Source organism: Odontesthes bonariensis, chromosome 13 (assembly GCF_027942865.1).
Source record: "Odontesthes bonariensis isolate fOdoBon6 chromosome 13, fOdoBon6.hap1, whole genome shotgun sequence".
Classification (NCBI taxonomy): domain Eukaryota; kingdom Metazoa; phylum Chordata; class Actinopteri; order Atheriniformes; family Atherinopsidae; genus Odontesthes; species Odontesthes bonariensis.
The window spans coordinates 31,154,243-31,173,168 of record NC_134518.1 but is presented as its reverse complement, the minus strand read 5'-3'; the positions used below and the strand labels follow the sequence as shown (position 1 = coordinate 31,173,168).

At 40.2% G+C, this 18,926-nt stretch overlaps 1 protein-coding gene across 4 annotated transcripts; it reads left to right on the top strand.

Moving 5' to 3' along the window:
• Positions 1-5,000: 5,000 nt before the first annotated feature.
• On the top strand, positions 5,001-16,501 carry tlx2 (T cell leukemia homeobox 2). Of its 4 annotated transcripts, none has more exons than XM_075481939.1 (6): positions 5,001-6,164; positions 12,187-12,399; positions 12,830-13,067; positions 15,467-15,644; positions 15,901-15,960; positions 16,100-16,501. In XM_075481939.1, exons 1-6 carry the CDS (start codon positions 5,657-5,659, stop codon positions 16,109-16,111), a joined length of 1,209 nt encoding a protein of 402 aa, XP_075338054.1. In that variant the 5' UTR covers positions 5,001-5,656; the 3' UTR covers positions 16,112-16,501. The 4 variants fall into 4 exon arrangements, with proteins under 4 accessions (XP_075338054.1, XP_075338056.1, XP_075338053.1 ...); XM_075481938.1 differs by having other exon boundaries at positions 5,002-6,164; positions 15,464-15,644; positions 16,100-16,500; XM_075481941.1 differs by lacking the exon at positions 12,187-12,399 and having other exon boundaries at positions 15,464-15,644.
• Positions 16,502-18,926: the final 2,425 nt, after the last annotated feature.

Here is an 18,926-nt window from a genome sequence, read left to right as displayed (position 1 = left end):
TCTTGACTGGTCAGTTTGCATGTCATTTAACATCATAAAGTCAGAGGTGGGTGCATAAGTTTTTGGGCCCCTCTGCTCCATCCAGGTTGTAAATGTGTTTCCAAACAAGCCTTTGGACATTTGGGACATCCGTTTTTTTTTTTTTTTTAAATTTATAGAATAAAAAATTATGTCCACGTACAGTCGCCCATTTTAGTTGTGTTTCTTTTTTGTTTTTTCACACCATGAAATCTAAACTTATTACGTGACAAAGTGATGAGGTGGCGTTGTTTTTAAAAGTTTCATGTGCTGTAGGGTTGTGAATGCGTTACAGAAATAGAGAATAAATAGCAATGAACAGCAAAACAAGCATTTCAGATTTCAGAACCATTGTGTCTGGTGTGTTCCAAATCTTGGTGTGAAAGACTTTACAAATGAACAAACTCCCTTTTTGAACCACTGTACCCTGTTTTTTCTGGGTGTTTCTGCTCTGAAATTCAACCTAACAGCAGCAGAGGAGGCTGACAGGCTTTGTCACATTAATCTCTGACATTAATGATCCCCCCTCTTAGGCCTGGGATCATTTCAGCTGTCAATTTAAATGAGTCAGTTATCAGACAACTTAGGAAGTGGACATCCATTATCGGACACTCCTACTATCTGGTGTAGCTTTTGTTAGGTTTTTTAACTGGTATAATATGATCTTTGGGATCCTCTAAATGCAACTTTTAATTGCGTGCTTGATTCAAATTCTAAATGGTGTTAAATGTTATTTCCTTATCCTGGTGGGGTCTTTGGCTTTAAGTTGAAGAGCTCAAACCAAATCCATCAACAAATAGTTCTTGAACTATATATAGGTGAATAATTCTAAGAAGATAATTCTCTGACAACAGAGCTATACCAAGACTAACATAAGTCATACTAATGGACTCAGGTTACACTAAAAAAACCAACCTTATTTCTGTCCTCATTATTTTTCCTTATAGAAGCATCTTGGGGAACGAATTGTGGAATAGGCACCAATAACGAGGAAACTTGACACAAATAATGACACAAAAGAAAAGCTAACAATGTTAACAGCAGCAGCTACAACAGCAACAAGCTTAATCAGATTAAATGATTAGAACTTCATGCTCCACACTGTGGTGCAAAGTTTATAGAGGGAATAGTGGCCCATGTTGTTTGAGTATTCTCACATGTTACAGAAAATGACAGAAATACAGAATTTCTCAGCTTTTTCTTTGCTGCAGCATGTTACATTCTGCTGTGTTATGACAGTCATATTTGCCATCTGTGCATCTCTTTTCTTTCTGATATGATTAAAACACTATATAAATATAGAAACCAATCTAGATTGATGTGCCTGTTCAAATGTACTTTAATGCTCTAAACTAATAAAGAGAGACTGATTGACTGTGCTGTTTCAGAAGCATTGCGCCCCTGCGAGTCTGTGTACAATCTGTTTCGGATGGCCCTGTGCATACTGAGAGCACAACTAAAGGCCACATAGAAATGAATGATACTGTTAGTAGCAGTGTAATATATTTGTGTAGGCCCAGGAGGACGTCTATACAGTCATTTTAAGTAGAAAACGATGAACCCCTCCCGATACCTGAGCCAAGCTTCTATTGGTTGGTACAAGCGTAACTTTGCCCTTTTGCTTCTTATATTCCCCGTTCATTTTAATTTGGTGTGCAGCCCCCTGGTCCCGACCCAAATGAAAGCTAAATCGGCCGGTAGGTCACTAATATATCGGGGAGGCAACTGTGACAAATTCCTTTTGTCTCCGCTTTGCTGGTACTTTATTACCCAGGCGAGCAGCATCGCCTGGAGATAACGATTCATCACGCACAGCCGGCAACCATAGACAACGCCTTTGGGCAAAGTCAGCGAGGGGCTCTCTTATTGAGAGCGTGCGTGTGAGTGTGTCAGTGCATGGCTGTGAGGTTATACCTTCAATGGTTATGGGACTTTATTGCATTAGTAAAATTGCTGATTGCAATCCTGCACAGCATCGCGTTACGTGTGCATTTAAAACCTATAGACAAACTGGCCTGTTTTATATATCTTTATAACGGCAAGCCGTGATCAATCAGGGGCCCTTATTAAAAAAAAAATATTATAATGTAAGCCCCCCTGTATGTTTTGCCGCTATGGATTATTAAATTAACTTTTAATGATAATTTAGCTGAAGGGGCGATATATAAGAGGAGGACAAAAGATACATTTATAGGCATTTAGAGCAAGGGAGCTTAGGCCATTCATACAGAAGTGTGTCATTACGGTGAGACAGTGATTGCTGTTGCAGTTAATGCAGGCACGTGTATCTATAGGTGGTGTATAACGTGTATACATCCATTTAGACTGTGTATTATGGTGCTGAATTATTTTTGGGGGGTTCCTGCTTGGTCACAGGAAAGAAACATCATTCAAACACAAATAATAGTTTGAAATGAATTCAGAGCAGCAGATCGATGTAATTCAATCAAATATGATCACATGACAACAAGCTACACAATCCATCATTAAGAGTCCCAAACTGCACATTAGAAAGGAGATAACTTTTATAAAGCCCTTTGATTCCCTGGTGCTTCATTCCAACAGCAGACTCGGGAGCTAATCACGACAAACAGCCTGAACTGTTGAGAATAATGAAAAGAGACACTTGGTGTCTTGTTGAGTAAGATCGGGTTGTCAGGCTCAATAAAGACATCTTAGATATTGCTCCTGATGATCAGAGGTGTGCAGTTTTACAACTCTGTTCAGCATGCAAGCTTTTATAACCATATAATACTCTGTCTCATTGGAAGCTGGAAGATTTTCACCGTGGAACCGGAATTTAATGATTCTTCCATTCGTATTTTAAATTGTTTCCAAAAATACCCTTTAAGACAAATTCAATGTGCATTCATTTTGGTTAATTTTCCCCAAAGTGGAGATACATTGTTATTTTAGATTAGGCTATGTGTAATAGTGATAATGCGTCTTCACATAAGTGATATATAACACTGAGAATGGCATGAGCTTAGCCGTATCTGTGCAAACTTATTGGTTCTCTGATGTATGTATATATATAAATATAAAGGTTTAAGAATAATTTGCTTTAAAATCATGACAGGTTTTGCACTCAAAATGAACACGTAAGTGTGAAAGGTTTCCCACCATGAGGCTAGAAACAGTGGGAAATTGTACACATTTATTTATTGACACACTTTCAGTCAGGCGTTTCATTGTGTGCCTTTATATCCTTCACTTGGTTAAGTATAACAGCCGTGACGCCGTGTACAAACCGTTGCTTGCTTTGCATTGAGAGTTATGCACAAAAAAACTACAGATGATTAAAGATTAATCAAAATCGTTGCAGCTGACATCACAGACAGGGAGAGGTGTTACCCCAAAGAGGCCTTCGAACATTATTTTCCGCCTTCCTGCCCATAGATCCTCCCGGTTTTGCATAAACGGCCAATTACCTTGTCAGTAAGCTGATCTGAGGCTCAGTGCATCCTCTCGTCCCTATTCATTTCACCGTAACGCGCAAATATAAACAGGCCTAATAGCAGCTCCACTCGCGCTGTTCTCGTCCCCGCGCCGTTATTGATATGGCCTTGAATTCTCACAATTGATTTTTATGCTTCCCTCTAGCCACCTCGTGCAGTTGAGAGATATCTTTATTCGCACGGAAAGTGAAATAAGTGCGTAATAAAACGGTGATATATTAAATTCGTTTTTCCCCGTGTCGCCCTTTTATTATAAGCCATTTTTCATTTTTATTGAATTGAGACCTGGCGATCCACGTCGTCGCTTCGGGCGAAGAGAAGTTAAATAATCTGTGCAAATCAGCAGCTCCGCTTTTCACATCTGGCTCCATGAGTCCACCTCTTATTTATTTGTTTAATTTTCTATCTATCTATCTATCTATCTATCTATCTATCTATCTATCTATCTATCTATCTATCTATCTATCTATGCTGGGTCAATATGTTGTCTTCCAGACGCAGACTAAATCTGGCTCACCACTGGGTTTACATTTCATTACTTTGTGATAATGTACGCTGAAATGGGCCTATCAGTGCCTTTTAACCAGGCCTGTACTCTGCACACTTCCCGTCAATATCGGCGGATTTATGGCTTCATTGTCCGTCAAAGCGCAACAGATCATTGTCTCAGCCCGCCTCGCACACATCAATCTGCTCGCCATTTGTTGTGTCCTGCCTTTAAAGATCACCAGGCCCATTCATATTTTTTTTGGCCATTTTGTCTCATCCTCGCCGAGAGTTTACTGACCTGAATGTGGGTGAGTAGCCTACGTGGAATACTGGATGTAAACTGTTTAATTCAACGTACACAAGCACAGAAACGTCTCGTGCTTAATTGTTTTCACGATGGTTCTCGCTTGCTGTTAAGTTCTGCACCAAACCTGGCCCCAGATGCTCTCTCTGGTGTTCAAACCAAGCAGTTAGAGAAGGTTCCCCGGAGCCTTCAGCTTTGGATAGTAAGACAAAACTACAAAAATGAACAGGTAATTAACTATAAAGAGTTAAAAGCGAAACAATGTGGATTAGTTTTCACAAAATCAAAAGCTTGATCACGTTTGGGTTATTCTTGAAGATACAAGTTAATGAAAATATATATATTTTTTTATCACCGCTTTGAGAAAATCTGTTTAAAAACACAACCTGTAACATTTTCAAACTACATATCTGCAAATATGGAAAATTACATTTTGTACATCAAACATTCTTCACAACGTGACATTTCTCCCGAATCTCTATGTCGTAGGGGGACTATTAACTGGAAGGCTGTTGAACGCCACTTGACTGTGGCCCGAGCCTTAATAAAATGCCCCAAACCTCCACTTCGATACAAGAAAAGCTGCAGAAAATATAGAACGCTGCGGCCTCTTTAAGAGATCCGAGCAAAACAACCGTCCTAGCGTGGAGGAGGGAGGAGGGGAAGAGTGAGAGATGGGAGGGAGGGAGGGAGGTGTTTGGCTGGAGGACCGAATGGCAGCTTTTACGCAGAGGGTTGTCTCACCTGCTGAAACGCACTTCACCATTCAGCACAACAGAGCCCTCTTTCGCTCTCACCTCCAATTAATATCCACGCCTGCGAGGTCAGCGTTTCCTTCTCGCTTCCTCCGGTTTGTTCCGTTTTTCTTCTTCTTCTTCGTTTTGATACGACGAGCTTGGTTATCTTGCCATGTCCCCAGCGTATGGATTGTCTCTGCCAGAGTAGGCGAACAAAGCGCATCAAGTCTCTCCAGAGAGCTGCCTCCTCTCGAAATCACGGATTTTGGTCTGTAAGTAGGCTGGATAACCATTTGGCATCGTCGGCTGCTTTTCTTGTTGATAGACTGTCTTGTGACTAATTCACTGGGATAGAACGCTTTATTAAAGATGGATAGGCTACGCTTTTTGTTAGCCCGGCGGATAGGCATTTAATTTAGGAAACATCCGATCCCACCGCTGGACAAAAATAATGGCACGGTTTTGGATAGAGCTGGACACGTTATTAGTTTCCTGGGAGTAGATTGTGTCGATGCTTGAAAAGCAACAAAACAGCCCATTACTGCAGCATACAAACAAACATTTGATTTCCTTTCACGTAAATCACTATATGACGAAAATACACCTCTACACTTTTAAGATATAGTGAAACATCTTCGGGAGAGAAAAAAATGGAGCACACTGGGATCGAGGAGGTGAACCAGACGCACCAGCAGCAGCATGAACCCATCAGCTTCGGAATCGACCAGATCCTTAACAGCTCGGACCAGTCCAGCGGTTGCATGCTGCCCAACCGGACCGGCGACCCGGATTACGCGTTGGCCTCCAATGTCTACAGCAACGGCTACAACAGCGTCTACAACCCGGCCTGCTCCATGGCGGCAGCGGCGGGGTTGGCCGGCTCCTATAATGTCAACATGAACATGAACGTTAGCATGAACATGAACGTAAATGTGAACTCTGGGGGCGCAGGCGGGGTGATTCGGGTGCCGGCGCACAGACCCATGCCGCCGCCACCACCGCCTGGGGCTGCTGCGCCTCCCCCTCCCCCTTCCACACATCCGCCGGGTATTGGACCCGGCATCCCCTCGGTGCCCGGGATGGGAATGGGAAATGCAGCTAACTTCACCTTTCCGTGGATGGAGAGCAGTAGGAGGTTTGCCAAGGACAGACTAACAGGTAAACCAGACCTGAAGTTTAATGTTTCCCATTGCTTTATAGCAGAGTTAGAGTTGGTGCACGCATCTCAGAGCAACCCTCTGCGCTTCCACGTGCATTTCCCACCACACTGCATTCAGATGAAAATAGGTGGCATTAGGCTTTTTTTTTGTTGTGTGGATAAATGGTAAAATTCGTGTACATAACTGGTTCTGTTACGATGAGGAGCGCGTGCCGAGCGGGGCCCAGCAGATCAACAAAATGGAGCTGATGTTTTAATCTAGATTGTAATTCATAACGAATCATAGATGCGCACACAGAGTCGCTTTTATTATGCTGGAAGGGCAGCCTGATGAACGAGTAGAGAAATTGACACAGACATGCTGATGAATCAGTATTGGACCATCACTCACCATTTACAGCGTATGACGGATAACAACGTTTCCCGGTTTTTCATGAGGATGAATGATTTTTTTCCCCCTTCTATGAGCCAATTCAGAAAACAGGGAGACGAGTCATAGTAATAACATAAGAGAGGTAAAATTCTATATAAGTAAAGCTATAATAATTATTATTATTATTATTTTATTATGCTGTTTTTAAATAGTCTGGCATTGCTAATTGAAATGTATCCAATTAAATCGGTGAATGAAAGACTTCAGCCTTATTCGTTCCAATTTGTAGATGAGACCATCTTTTTTATTCTAAATATAGTTTATTTGCATTTGCTTGAATTGGGGCTGGCATTTGGAATTTAATGGCGCATAAATAAGACAGATAATAAATATTTATATTTATATATTATAATATTTAAATGTAACATAAATATTTCTTTCTCTTAAAATAGAGAAAATGAAACGTAAAAAGCAAAAAAATATTGTGAGGTTTCTTTTCTTTTTTCCCCCTTTACTTTGCTTTTCTTATTCTCCATAATGCCCATTATCTTACCCAGTTTAATTCTCAGTTCTGCACACTGCCCCACACTCTCATTCCTCAAAGCATTATTTGCTTTCTGGTTCGAGACTTTTGTTTGAGTTTTTCATTTCATGTCACAAAAAGATATGGAGAGTTAGAAAAAGAACCCGTTTTTTTAAATAATCAACGTGCAGAAACGGTGTGTCTGTTTGAGACCTTAAAACTTTTTCTTTTTTTATTTTATTTGATAAAACGCGTTGCAGCCTATTTTGATTTTTAGCATGGGTGGTTCCATTAGTATTTTTTCTCATGACGTCATCGCAAGACAGATGAAAATGAAGGGCATCAAGGAATTGCACGCGCTCACCCCTCCTTTCAAGGCATTAAATATTCATATTTCAGTTCTTTCCATCAGATTAATTATTAAAAACTGGGGGACGATATGTCATCTGCAAAAAGATAGGGTGTAAATAGGCTTATCAATTTTACTCATAGTCACCGAGGGCCCCTCGTTTAATTTCTCTCAGCTTTGTGTCGCTGTAATTATTTCGCAGCTTATTTCTTTCCTCTGTATTGATCAGCTAAAGATCAGCAACAACAGCAGCAGCAGCAGCAGGACGGCTAAACGCACCTGCTCTGTCTCTCTCTTTCACACTCACACACACAATCCAGATTTAGCGTGCTACGTGTCCTATATAAAGGGCCGTAAATCAAGCAGAGTGTCGTCTATCCTCATGGCAGAGCATGCGATTTGAATGTTTCTCCCAGTTTCTTGTTTTTCTCCTCGCCTTCCAAGATGAAACCGGAGGAGGGGGAAACGGTCCAGTGCAGCTTTACGCAGCTAAACATGCTGCCAAAGGCTTCTAGCTCTGCCGGCAATGGGAGTTTTGCTTCGGGATGTAAAAAGAAACCAGTTAAATGGCACAAATGACTCTCGTTTTTCACGTTATAGCAGAAATTGACGACCATATATCATGGTAGCCAACGCAGAATCAGACGGCGGCTAAAGATAGGATTTAGTCTTCAGTTATCCATCTGCAAAAATCTGACTCGTTTAGCCTCCACACTGGTTGGTGCGAAGGGGTAAAATAAATCATTTACCTCCTCTTAGTATTGTTTTATCCCACATTTCACCACAGTGTTTATGGTATTTTTCAGGTTATTAATTGTAGCACATTATTTTGGATTTTTCCCCCTGCACTAAAGACAAATGTTGCTTCTTTTTGCGTGACTTAACGATTTAATTTCACAGTTTATTTCCATTTTTTATTATCTCTATCTTGAGAGGTTGTTTTAATCGTGTTTGCGGTTTGTTTTAACGGCGTAAAAAAATGGGATGAGAAGAAAGTAGCTCAGCTGTAGCTGTTATGCAAATGCAGGCTTTTAAGCTGTTTAATAATAAGTTCATAAACAATATAAAGCTTACAAAGGTTTTAAAAAAAGTCCCCAGCATCACACGAGAAGCAAAGTCAGATGTGAAGTGAATTTATTAGTAGATACGAGTGATAACCCACCTAATCCAATTAATAAACTAACCCTGTGATCAACGATAATACCACCAGCACGACAAATGCTGCTGATAATAACATTAATGCTGATTATGATTATACAGTAATACTAATGACAGAAGATAATGCAGGTCGTTTGTACATTTAGACAATAAACAGGCTCATAATACAGCATGAACAGCTCTATAATCCACCTAACACCAATAAAAAACATAATTAAACTCCTTTTCTCTCCAGTAAATCTGTCAGAAAAAAAAAAAGTCAGAAAAATCCTTTTAGCCTACATCTGTGCTTGAACTCGTCGCTGCCCTCCTGTTTCTAGACGTGGCAGAAAACAGAGTATTTCCTTTTGTCCCGTATAGTGTAATAAATAGCAATGTATGTTCACGTTATATTTCAATATCCCCTTTAGAATCCTTCACGGGTATATTTATTAGATTGCTACAAAGGTAATATCCGCTGTGGGGAAGGGAGGCGCTGTCACCGAGAAGTGTTATTAAGTATAAGTGGTTTTATTATGGGAAACATATTCTCAACGGTGGCATTTTATCTTTTGATAATGCTTATGCTAAATTGTGTTACCCAGGCAGCAGATTTAGTATTTTCAGCCGGGAAGTAAAGGCCTGATTATTTTTGTTGTATTTTCGTCTCCCTCTTGCATCTATGTCGTGGGAATATTTTTATTTATTTATTTTTGTCTATAAATAAATGAACAAGTGTGAACAGGGTGAACTCGACATGTGTCAGTGTTCACAGTTTTTACACAGGCTCTTCACTTTCTGTTTAAACGTCGCTTAGGAAAACAGTAAATGATTACAAAAATAATTACAGACAGTTATGTTCATGTTTGATGATTAATTGTAAGGGAAAGTAACTGTTTTCATCTCAACCAGATTTATAATCTACACAGTAGTGTTTTATTTTCTTTAATGTTCTCGTTCCTGGCATTATTTTTTATGTGTGAGCTTTATAATAACATCATTACACATCATGGGCATTGCTTAGAAATGACACAAGTCTAGTTTTATCATTATTATCTCGCCCCTCCGCATCCTTTTGAACATTTTTATGGCAAGACATCACTAAAGTTATATTATCAAAGAAACAATATGAAAAAAGACATGAAAAATACGAAGAATATTATAATTCATACAGGCAACGAATTAATTTGTAACAGCTGTAACATATTTCTAATTCTAGCTGAGAAAGTTTTAATTGTTTGAATTTTCCTTTTTCTCTCTTTACACGAACATCTCTGTGCACTCTTACAGTGTATAGTTCACAGTCTCAGCAGTTATTTCAGGCCTTGAAAAGATGTCGCTGGAAGAGTAATTTTTTTTTTAAATAGATTTTTACTCTATTCTTCTGTTTCTTTTTCAAATAGCTTTTTCATTTTCTTTATGATCATTTTCCCTCCTGGGATCAATAAGATATGCACTGATCTATTTTAGTCTCACAGGTTTTACACCTCGTGTCCAACTTATGCTGCATCCATAGAACCCATGTATTGTATATCTATCAGCATTTTGGACTCTGTAAGGCAATACTCTGCTGCAGTTGGCATCTCCAAAAGATCCTGCTGCATGTTGGGTTGCCTCTGAACGTGCCTGTATGTGCCTGGCCCATTAGTTAGCCCACAGATGGCCCGAAATAGCCTTCTAATGCAGTATTATTTAGCCAGACCTGCTGCTGGGAGCAACAACAGGCCTGCATGCTCTCCCCCTGTGACCCGTAGGGCTCCACGTTGATTTAGGCAATGATACGACTAACCAAAAATGACCACTCAGTTGTTACAGAGCAGAGGCATCATGGAATAATCATCGTTAGGGTCTGCTGGAGTTATGAAGTACAGTAAGTTCACAATGAGTCAGTATTAAAGGCCAAAGAGGTGTTACAGTCACCCTATAGTAATATTCTAGAGATAACACAGGGTTTTTTCATTATAAAGTCACAACTAAATACCACAGATGGCTGTCCAAGTCTCAAAAGGAAAATAAGAGGGCTACAATTACCATTTTATTATTATTGAGCATCGAAGCAGCGCATTACGTGAAGTTATATTATAGATGAATATTACCATAGGAGATTAACATTAAGAGAGGATAAAACAGAGAGGTCATGGCTACAATAAATCCACAGTAAAAGCCAATAAACTCAGCAGGTTTTCACGTCAGACATTAAATCCGTGTTGCTCATTTACACAAAGCTGATGTAAACTTTCTGTGACCTACTGCAACGGCACAATCTAGCTGCTTATCTTTACTTTACAAATCATCTGCTTGTGTGCGCTTCAATTTGCCACTCGTGTTCAAGACCATCAGGGGACACTGGCAAGCTCCCTGGAAATGTGTGCCGAGCACATAATGGCTTCATGTTCCATTTTCCATCCAAATTGCCAACGCGTGAGCAGCAAATGAATTTTCAGGTCGCTGAAACTCTGAGAGCAGCGGCAGTGGCAGCACGTAACCCCGAGGGGACATCCATGCAGATGTTTTCATATTCATTTCGGCTCCTGGTGATTTTTCTGACAAAACAAAAACAGATAAACACCCTGTAAGACAGCAGGCAAAACAGCTTGCTGGAGAGGAACAACACAAAGATCGGGAGGAACACATTTTTTAAGCACTTCATCTCCATTCAGCTTCAAAATAAGAGTGTGGCTGGGGGAGTGGATCCATGGCCAACGATCTCATTACATTTATTGATCTTCTGTTTACCCATGGCTGACAAAATAGACAGAATTCATAGATATTTTATGATGCAGAGGATAAGTTGTTATTAATACCCAGCTCGTGAAAGTGAACCACCAGGACCTGAGGCACAGAAAGAAGGAACACCCTTAACATTCACTCATGCTGTGACAATGTGTAATTTATATTTTATAAAAGGCACAAAAACAAAGGAAATGAAAAGGCAAAGCCCCTGTGGCATTATTTTCCTGATTTTGTTTTATAATGAATGCATACTTATTGCACATTACTCTTCCTTTTGAACTAGATTGCCATTGAAAAAAAGGAACATCTTTTTCAGATACTTTATACATGATATGGAGATTTACAGCTTAATCAAATGAGAAAAACCTCAATAATATATATGTGTGTGAAAGTATTTGTATCTGCATGAAAACCAATAACAGTATGTGTAAAATGTGTTGTCAATACTGCTGAAATGATGTTTTCATTCAAGAAGTCATGTAAGAACACTGTTGAAGCTTTGATGTTTAAGTCTAAGATATTTTGTGCTAATACTTTATATATTTAGAAATGATTTCTGTAATGGGAGGATAATATCCTCCAAAGTCTCAGAATTGTATTTTAGTGTAGTAGTTTAGTAGTATTTTAACGGATGAGTCTTTTTCGCCAACCAGTTTGTGTCTGATTTATCTATGAAACCCTGCTGGTTGTCACTTATTTTCTCTGAATGGCAGATATCTCATTTTCTAGCAAAACATCTCCAAACACAAACTTAAGAGCGAGCAGTAAATGACATTAAAGTAGACTCTGTTCATCATTTAGGCCTCCTTCATATGATTAGCTGCTATGCGTTGGTGCCCGCCCGCCCGGCGGCAGGTGCTGCTGTGCTCCAGATGTGGGACCTCACTGTGTCTCCCTTTCCTTTAGCGGAGCAGGCAGAGGAGAGCCGAGCCGGGGATGCCCCAGGGGGGCCGGAGGCCACCGGGTCCCTCTGTCCCCTCCCCAAGGGAGACATCAGCAGGGTCCCTGTCTGGAGCACTATGGAGACATTAGCCAAATGCTATTACCCTGAGTTTGCTCACCTGCGAGACGGCAGTGGCCTTCTTGCAGACTATCCTTTTCCAAAGGGGGCTTGCCCAGGTGAGTCACCCCCTTCCCCCCGATAACTGTATCAAAGCAATTTGTGTCACAATTCATTTTTAAGAGCCACTCTCATGGCTTCAATTTAACATGTAAAAAAAGCAAAATGTTGAATCTCCAGTCTTTATATTACTTTTTAATACTGAGCTAATTTGCGTCAGCTCCAAGCAAATTATGACTTTGAATTATTGATGTGCATCAACTTTTTGTTCCTCTCTCCTGTAAAAACCAGTGTGTTGTTTTCAATATGAAGACTGGAAATTGGAACTGTGTTTACAACTGTCTCCAAACAAAGCCTTAAGAGAAATGAGTTCACACTTCAGAAATAATGATGTCATTACAGTTAAAAATAGAAATAATAAGTATGTTTATGAATGGAAGAAATATTAAATTGAAAAACCATCTAAGTCCACTTTTTTTCCTTTTTCAGCTGCCCTCTCGCCCTTCTCTGTGACCCGACGCATCGGCCACCCTTACCAGAACCGGACGCCACCCAAAAGAAAAAAGCCTCGCACCTCCTTCAGCCGGGTGCAGATCTGCGAGCTAGAGAAACGATTTCACCGGCAGAAGTACCTGGCGTCGGCCGAGCGCGCCACTTTGGCAAAGGCCCTAAAGATGACGGATGCACAAGTTAAGACCTGGTTTCAGAACAGGCGGACAAAATGGCGGTAAGACTGCAGCAGGGTGCTCATTCACTTTAAATGGGATTTGGTGCAGTACAGTGTTTCTCTCTTCCACATGGCATACCTAACTTTTTCTTCCCCCTCATGATCTCTTAATGCAAAAAGAAAAAAGACTTTGATGGATTTTTTCAGGGGCTATTTGACTTTATGAAGACAGAATGTTCACTCAGAAGCGACACTTTCTTGAGCCAAAACCCTACAGCTCTGAATTTGTCTCTGTTTTACACTTGCTTCCCAAATGCTTATCCATGTCTTCCTTCAAATACAAGTAAAACTCCCCACAGCGTTCAAGGAGTTGTACAACACAACACCTATTTTGCTTAGCTTAGCTGCCAGTCGAGGCCAGTTCACTTGACCAAGCACAATTACTCCTGAGCCTCCTGAAAGGCTTTTTAGAAACCTGCTGTCCAAAGCAATACTGAAACACTCACAGGAGGAATTGACTGCCAAGTGCATATACAGAATACACACACACACACACACACACACACACACACACACACACACACACACACTTTCACTTCATTCTAACTGTTGTTTATAGCCATTTTGAAGTAAATGAGTAGGAAATCGAATTATGATGCCCTGCCTATTGTTAAAGGGGCAGGACATATATTTCATAAGTATATTACGAACAACTAAATTACCTTAAGTCATTACCTTAAGGGGTTTTATGTTTAAATTACCTTAATGCTCTTTAGAATGAATTTCATATTAGTTTCACATGGCAAACAGTTAAAAGCTTTTTTTTTTTGCATTTTTGAATAACTTTATTGCCTTATTTGTCTAAGATTAACGTGGAAGAATTTGGTTTGGTGATCATTCACTTTTCAAACACAAAAAAGGTGCTTTTACTCTAAAAAAAATCCATCAATGACACCAAACAATACCCGTTTCCACCACAAAAATGCAATACAAATTAATGAAAATGTTAATCTGATAATAATAAAACTATTTGCTGACTGAACGGCACGTCACGAGTAACAGGGGAATTGGTTTAACTCGCTTTTCTGATTTCCTACTTTTGCTGAGATTTATGCCGTCCCCGTGCAGTGTGCACCTGATAGGATGAGCATGAGGGATGTCTTTGCGTGACGACTACGCTAGTAACAAGAGGATGATCAAATCAACAGCCAGGGAATCAGATTATGATAATGCTGTTAACAATAATGTGTGGCTAATGGATGGAGGTTAGTGTGCATGAAAGAGTGTTTTAGAGGTGTGTTCCTGCTTGTGATTCCTGCCTGCCATTTTGATGCTGCTGCTGATTTTAATGAATTTGTTACAGGTTGTTTTATTTGTAACACCAAGATTGCTATTAAAAGCCAACTGAATTGCTCTAACAGTGATAGGAGAATGCGTATTTCCTAGTTATGGAAACATATGAGACGAGAATTTGTCTGTATGTTGTGTTTAACTCAGAAATAGAGATGCTGCATGAAGTCAACGTTTCACACACATCTAAGTGTAAATGGGAGCACAATCTGGAAAAGACGAGGACTTAAATATCCACACGTCAGTATATACATACAGTGTTTTCCATTAGATGCCTTCTTCCATAAACACTGCAGCTCTTCCATTTTTGTCCTACAGGACAGACAGGATGTGCGCTGTTATTGCTCTGAAAAGAAAAGAAAAACAGATGTAACTTTTCACCTTTAGGCAGGAGGTGCTCTGCATATCCTCCCTCTCTGTCTGCTGTGTTCCCTCACCGTCACCTGTCACTCATCGCGGTCGGCCGTCTCCTAGCCTGAAGCTAAAAGTCTGTGGCACAGGTGTTGAATAAACATTCAGGCATAGCAACCATTTGGCAAAAAAGAGCAGGTTTTAATGGGAAACATTTAGAAACCTACAGAAAAGGATTTTTTTGCTTTTTTAATTTCTTCATGTTTTAATTGTCTTGCTCATGGTCTCCTTTGCTATTAATGAGAAACTAGGAAAAGACAATCCAATTTCTGGCCGGCGTGATTGTTTATTTCTTGTTTTTTATTTATTTATTCAGAGCAATGTAAAGACCAGCTTTACTGTACTTCTGCAGGCAGTTCATTATTTTTCTCAGATCTTTGCTGATGCAGTGGTTCAGTCTTCTCTCACTCTTGACATAAAATAAAAATTACAGCATGCATTTGTAGTTTTTTTTCTTGTCATGTTTTATCTTTAAGGCCTGAATATATTAATCAATCCTGTAATTTATGAGAAACAGTCAAATTTTCTTTCTACTTTTTTTTTCTTTTCAAAGTAAATCTAAATGATATTTTTTTGGTTCGGAACATCAGGTAAACATTGCTTAACGTGCCGCTGTATGTGACCCAAATCCATGTGTATACATCCACTATAAAAAAAAATCCTTTTGTTCTCGTTTTGCGTCATTTTTCATGCAGAAGACAGACTGCAGAGGAGAGAGAGGCCGAGAGGCAGCAGGCCAACCGGCTGATGCTGCAGCTTCAGCAGGAAGCTTTCCAGAAGACGTTGAGCCAGCCACTGCAGCCGGACCCCCTCTGCCTGCATAACTCCTCCCTCTACGCCCTGCAGAACCTGCAGCCGTGGGCAGAAGACAATAAGGTGACCTCCGTCACCTCCGTGGCATCTGTAGTGTGAGCATGTGTGTGTGAACGTCTGTCTAGAAGAGTCAGGGAGGGGGGGAAAGAACGTCAGTGTGAATGGACAAAAGAGAGGAATTTCCTCCATTTCTTCTAAAGTCTATTTCTCACATATCTGACGTTGAAAAACTGGGAAATCACACTTAAGAATGATGCTTGCTTCCAAGAAAAAAAAATTGAATGGACACTGTGTTTCCTTACTCATTGATCGTTACCAGCAACGTGGTGGGGGAGCGTGTGTGACATCTATCTGTTACTGCCAAGACCAACAAAACACTGTAGGTGGACCACACAGCACAGGGGCCGGACTAACAATGCTGTTTGTCAAAATTAAGCAAGTCTACAAGTGTTATCTTAAATATCTAAAGTCTGTTAAGTCATATCCTGCCTTACACCAAGTTTCCGCTTTCCCTTCAGCTGTCGGTCTAAAAGAGAAGAAGGCACTTATCCCAAAGTGCCAGGAAACAAATGGACACCTCTGTACATGCCCAACTATCAAGACTGTCCCCCCCTTTGCCTCTGGATCCCTCACAAGGCGGCAGAGACTCTCTGCCAGTAAAGGCAAATAAAAGACCTCCTGTTTTTCGCTTTTGACTTTGTACAATGTAGTAAATGCATGTTTCAACCCTTTTCTGTGTGCACTTGGAAGTACCATTGAAGTCAGCTGCTGTCGAGGCGGATCTCCTCCCCAACTGCAGTGTTCAAGTGGTAGTGGATTGGTCCTGATCATGGATTCCTCATTATGTTATATTCAAAAGTGTTTTATATTAAATGATATTGTGACTTTTTGAAAAGATAACAAACCTCTCTCTTTTTTCTTGCCTCGTTTTATTTTGCTGGGTTCCTACATTCATTGCCTGTTTTTGAAAATCTTTGTTTTTCATTTGTCACTGTTATGAAAACAATGCAATAATAGTTTATGATTCTGGGGAGTAGTTAACATCTTGGGATTTGGCTCTGATTACACATTAAAGTTTCAAACCACCCAAAGGTAAAATGCCACAGAACTGTATCAGAAGGACATTGCAATACCTTTCTTATCCATAAAAACTGATGACTACAGCTCCCATGTGTGAATGAGAAGCAGGCTGTTGCCAAAAAAAAAACGGGAGTTACACCCAACACGGGTAAATAAATGTATGAAAGCCGGAGCCAGCACAAACTGAAATGAGAGGATGTGAAAAAAGCACAAGTTGCACATCTGTCAGGTTAATGCATGAGATGCTGCAACCTTTTTTTTTCTTAATGGTTTTGTGCTATTTCATCAGTTTTCAGTGTTAAACTTAAACTGAAAATGTGTTCAGTGGTTGGAGCCAGAAACTAAAAAAACACATCATACAATTTAAAACTGTGCCTTTCCTCCAGGTGACTGGTCATTTGTTTCCTAATGCATTGCAGCAGGGCTCAAACCGTCACATACTGATTTTTTTGTTTACTGAATTTATTCTTGCACGTCATCAACAAGACATCCTTTGCTGCATTAGATTTCCATTCTTTATAAATAAGAAACTGTACTTTGATTTGGTGAAAGTTTGCCAGTATTTTAGGCCTTACTTTCAGTCAGCTGTCACCTCCAGGAAAACTCACATTTGATCAATATGCTTGTTTTAGGTTAATGTCTCTTCAAAGTATATTTTGAGCTCGGTCAAGCTCGAGTTTTGAACATATGAGCAATGCTGATGAAGATCTGAGCTAAGAATACACATGGGCTTTAACAAGAACAGCATTCTTCTTTAACAACAAACCTTCCTCTTAGCTCCCTTACCCTTTTTGGGTTCTCATTGTTGTCTATGAGAATCGTGGCCACCTAGACACCAGACAGTCATAAACATTTGCTATCGCCTCATCCAGTCTATCATGCAAGTGCTTATCGCCCAAGTCATAACAAAAACGACCTATCTAGAAGCACAGTAAACATATCATTCAGGTTCCCTGCTCGTAAATGAGGCGTCGTCACCACAAACGTCACAGGAAACGGGCCTCGCTGCGCCTTACCTCTTCTCTTTTGACAGGGAATCGCTCATTTTCATTGAACTGTAAGCATATCGTTGGCCTCCTGTTATTCTTGGCACTGCCGGCTGCTAACAAATACCTATCACTAGAAAGGCATTTTGCAAACTTGAAGGTAAGCATATTTGTGTTTATGTTTGGATATGACTGGCATGTGCCTTCTTGAGCCTCCAAATCTTTGCTCAGAGGAGTTTGATGCATTGGTTCAAAACAGCTGTCTGCAAATGCAGCCACCCCCAACAACCCTCCGCTTTCTGTACCACATAGTGCCAATGTTAGTCAGTTTTTAGGGCGTCTCGCCTGGTTGGGATCCTGTCAATAACACGCAGCTCTCCAGGTGACGCCTCCTCAACCCCCATTTCCTCTACTCCCTCCTGCTTTCATCTCTCTGTCTCACAGGGCTTGGAGACGTGACTTGGCCCATTTTGGAAAAATTCCTTCTTTTACTGTTTTCAGAGCCATGCATTGTGTTTTACCACAGGTGCTTAAAGATGTTTTTCACCTCTCTTGTCATGGCTCTCTTTTTTTCTCACCCTCTCTTCATTGCCACCAAAGAGCCCTGTCCTTATCCAATAAAATGTCACCACACAAGATGAACAAGCACACAAGACTCTATATCAGGCTTCCTATCATGCACCTTGTTTTGAACAGAGGCACCAAAAAACTATTCATTGTACACTATGCTGCACTGCTCTCTGTCACGCTCTGCCTGTTCCCATTAGGTGTTTCCTTTCTTGAAAAAAAGTAGTAAATATCTAAGTTGTCATAAAGCAGCTGTTGATGTTTTGTGGGTTTAGCATTGAGAGCGAGCAAAGACTGAAATATGTCCTTTAGTTTCAAATGAAATGGTCACTTTGCAACATTAAACAGTTATGTGGCAATCAGATAACAGCAATTGTTACGTTAATAGTTTCCTACGAATTTTCTAACACAACTGATGATAAACGTTAGATTTAGAAATTAATCTCTTCACTTTACAAACCTAAACGTTACATTTTTCTTACTAACGTTATCAATCTACAGTTCTGAGAAACAGTTTTAGGTTTTGACAGCTGCTAGATTTTGCAGGAAAGCAAACACTATGACAGTGCCAAACTGTTAGCTAACTGCTAATGTGTTGACATGTGAGGCTTTGTTGACAAAAGCGTTCATCGTTCTTGACTATGAAGTCCTGCTACGGTCTGTTAGCTTGAGTTGTTTGCAAAATAAGAAGTGCATATTGAAGAGGGGTTTT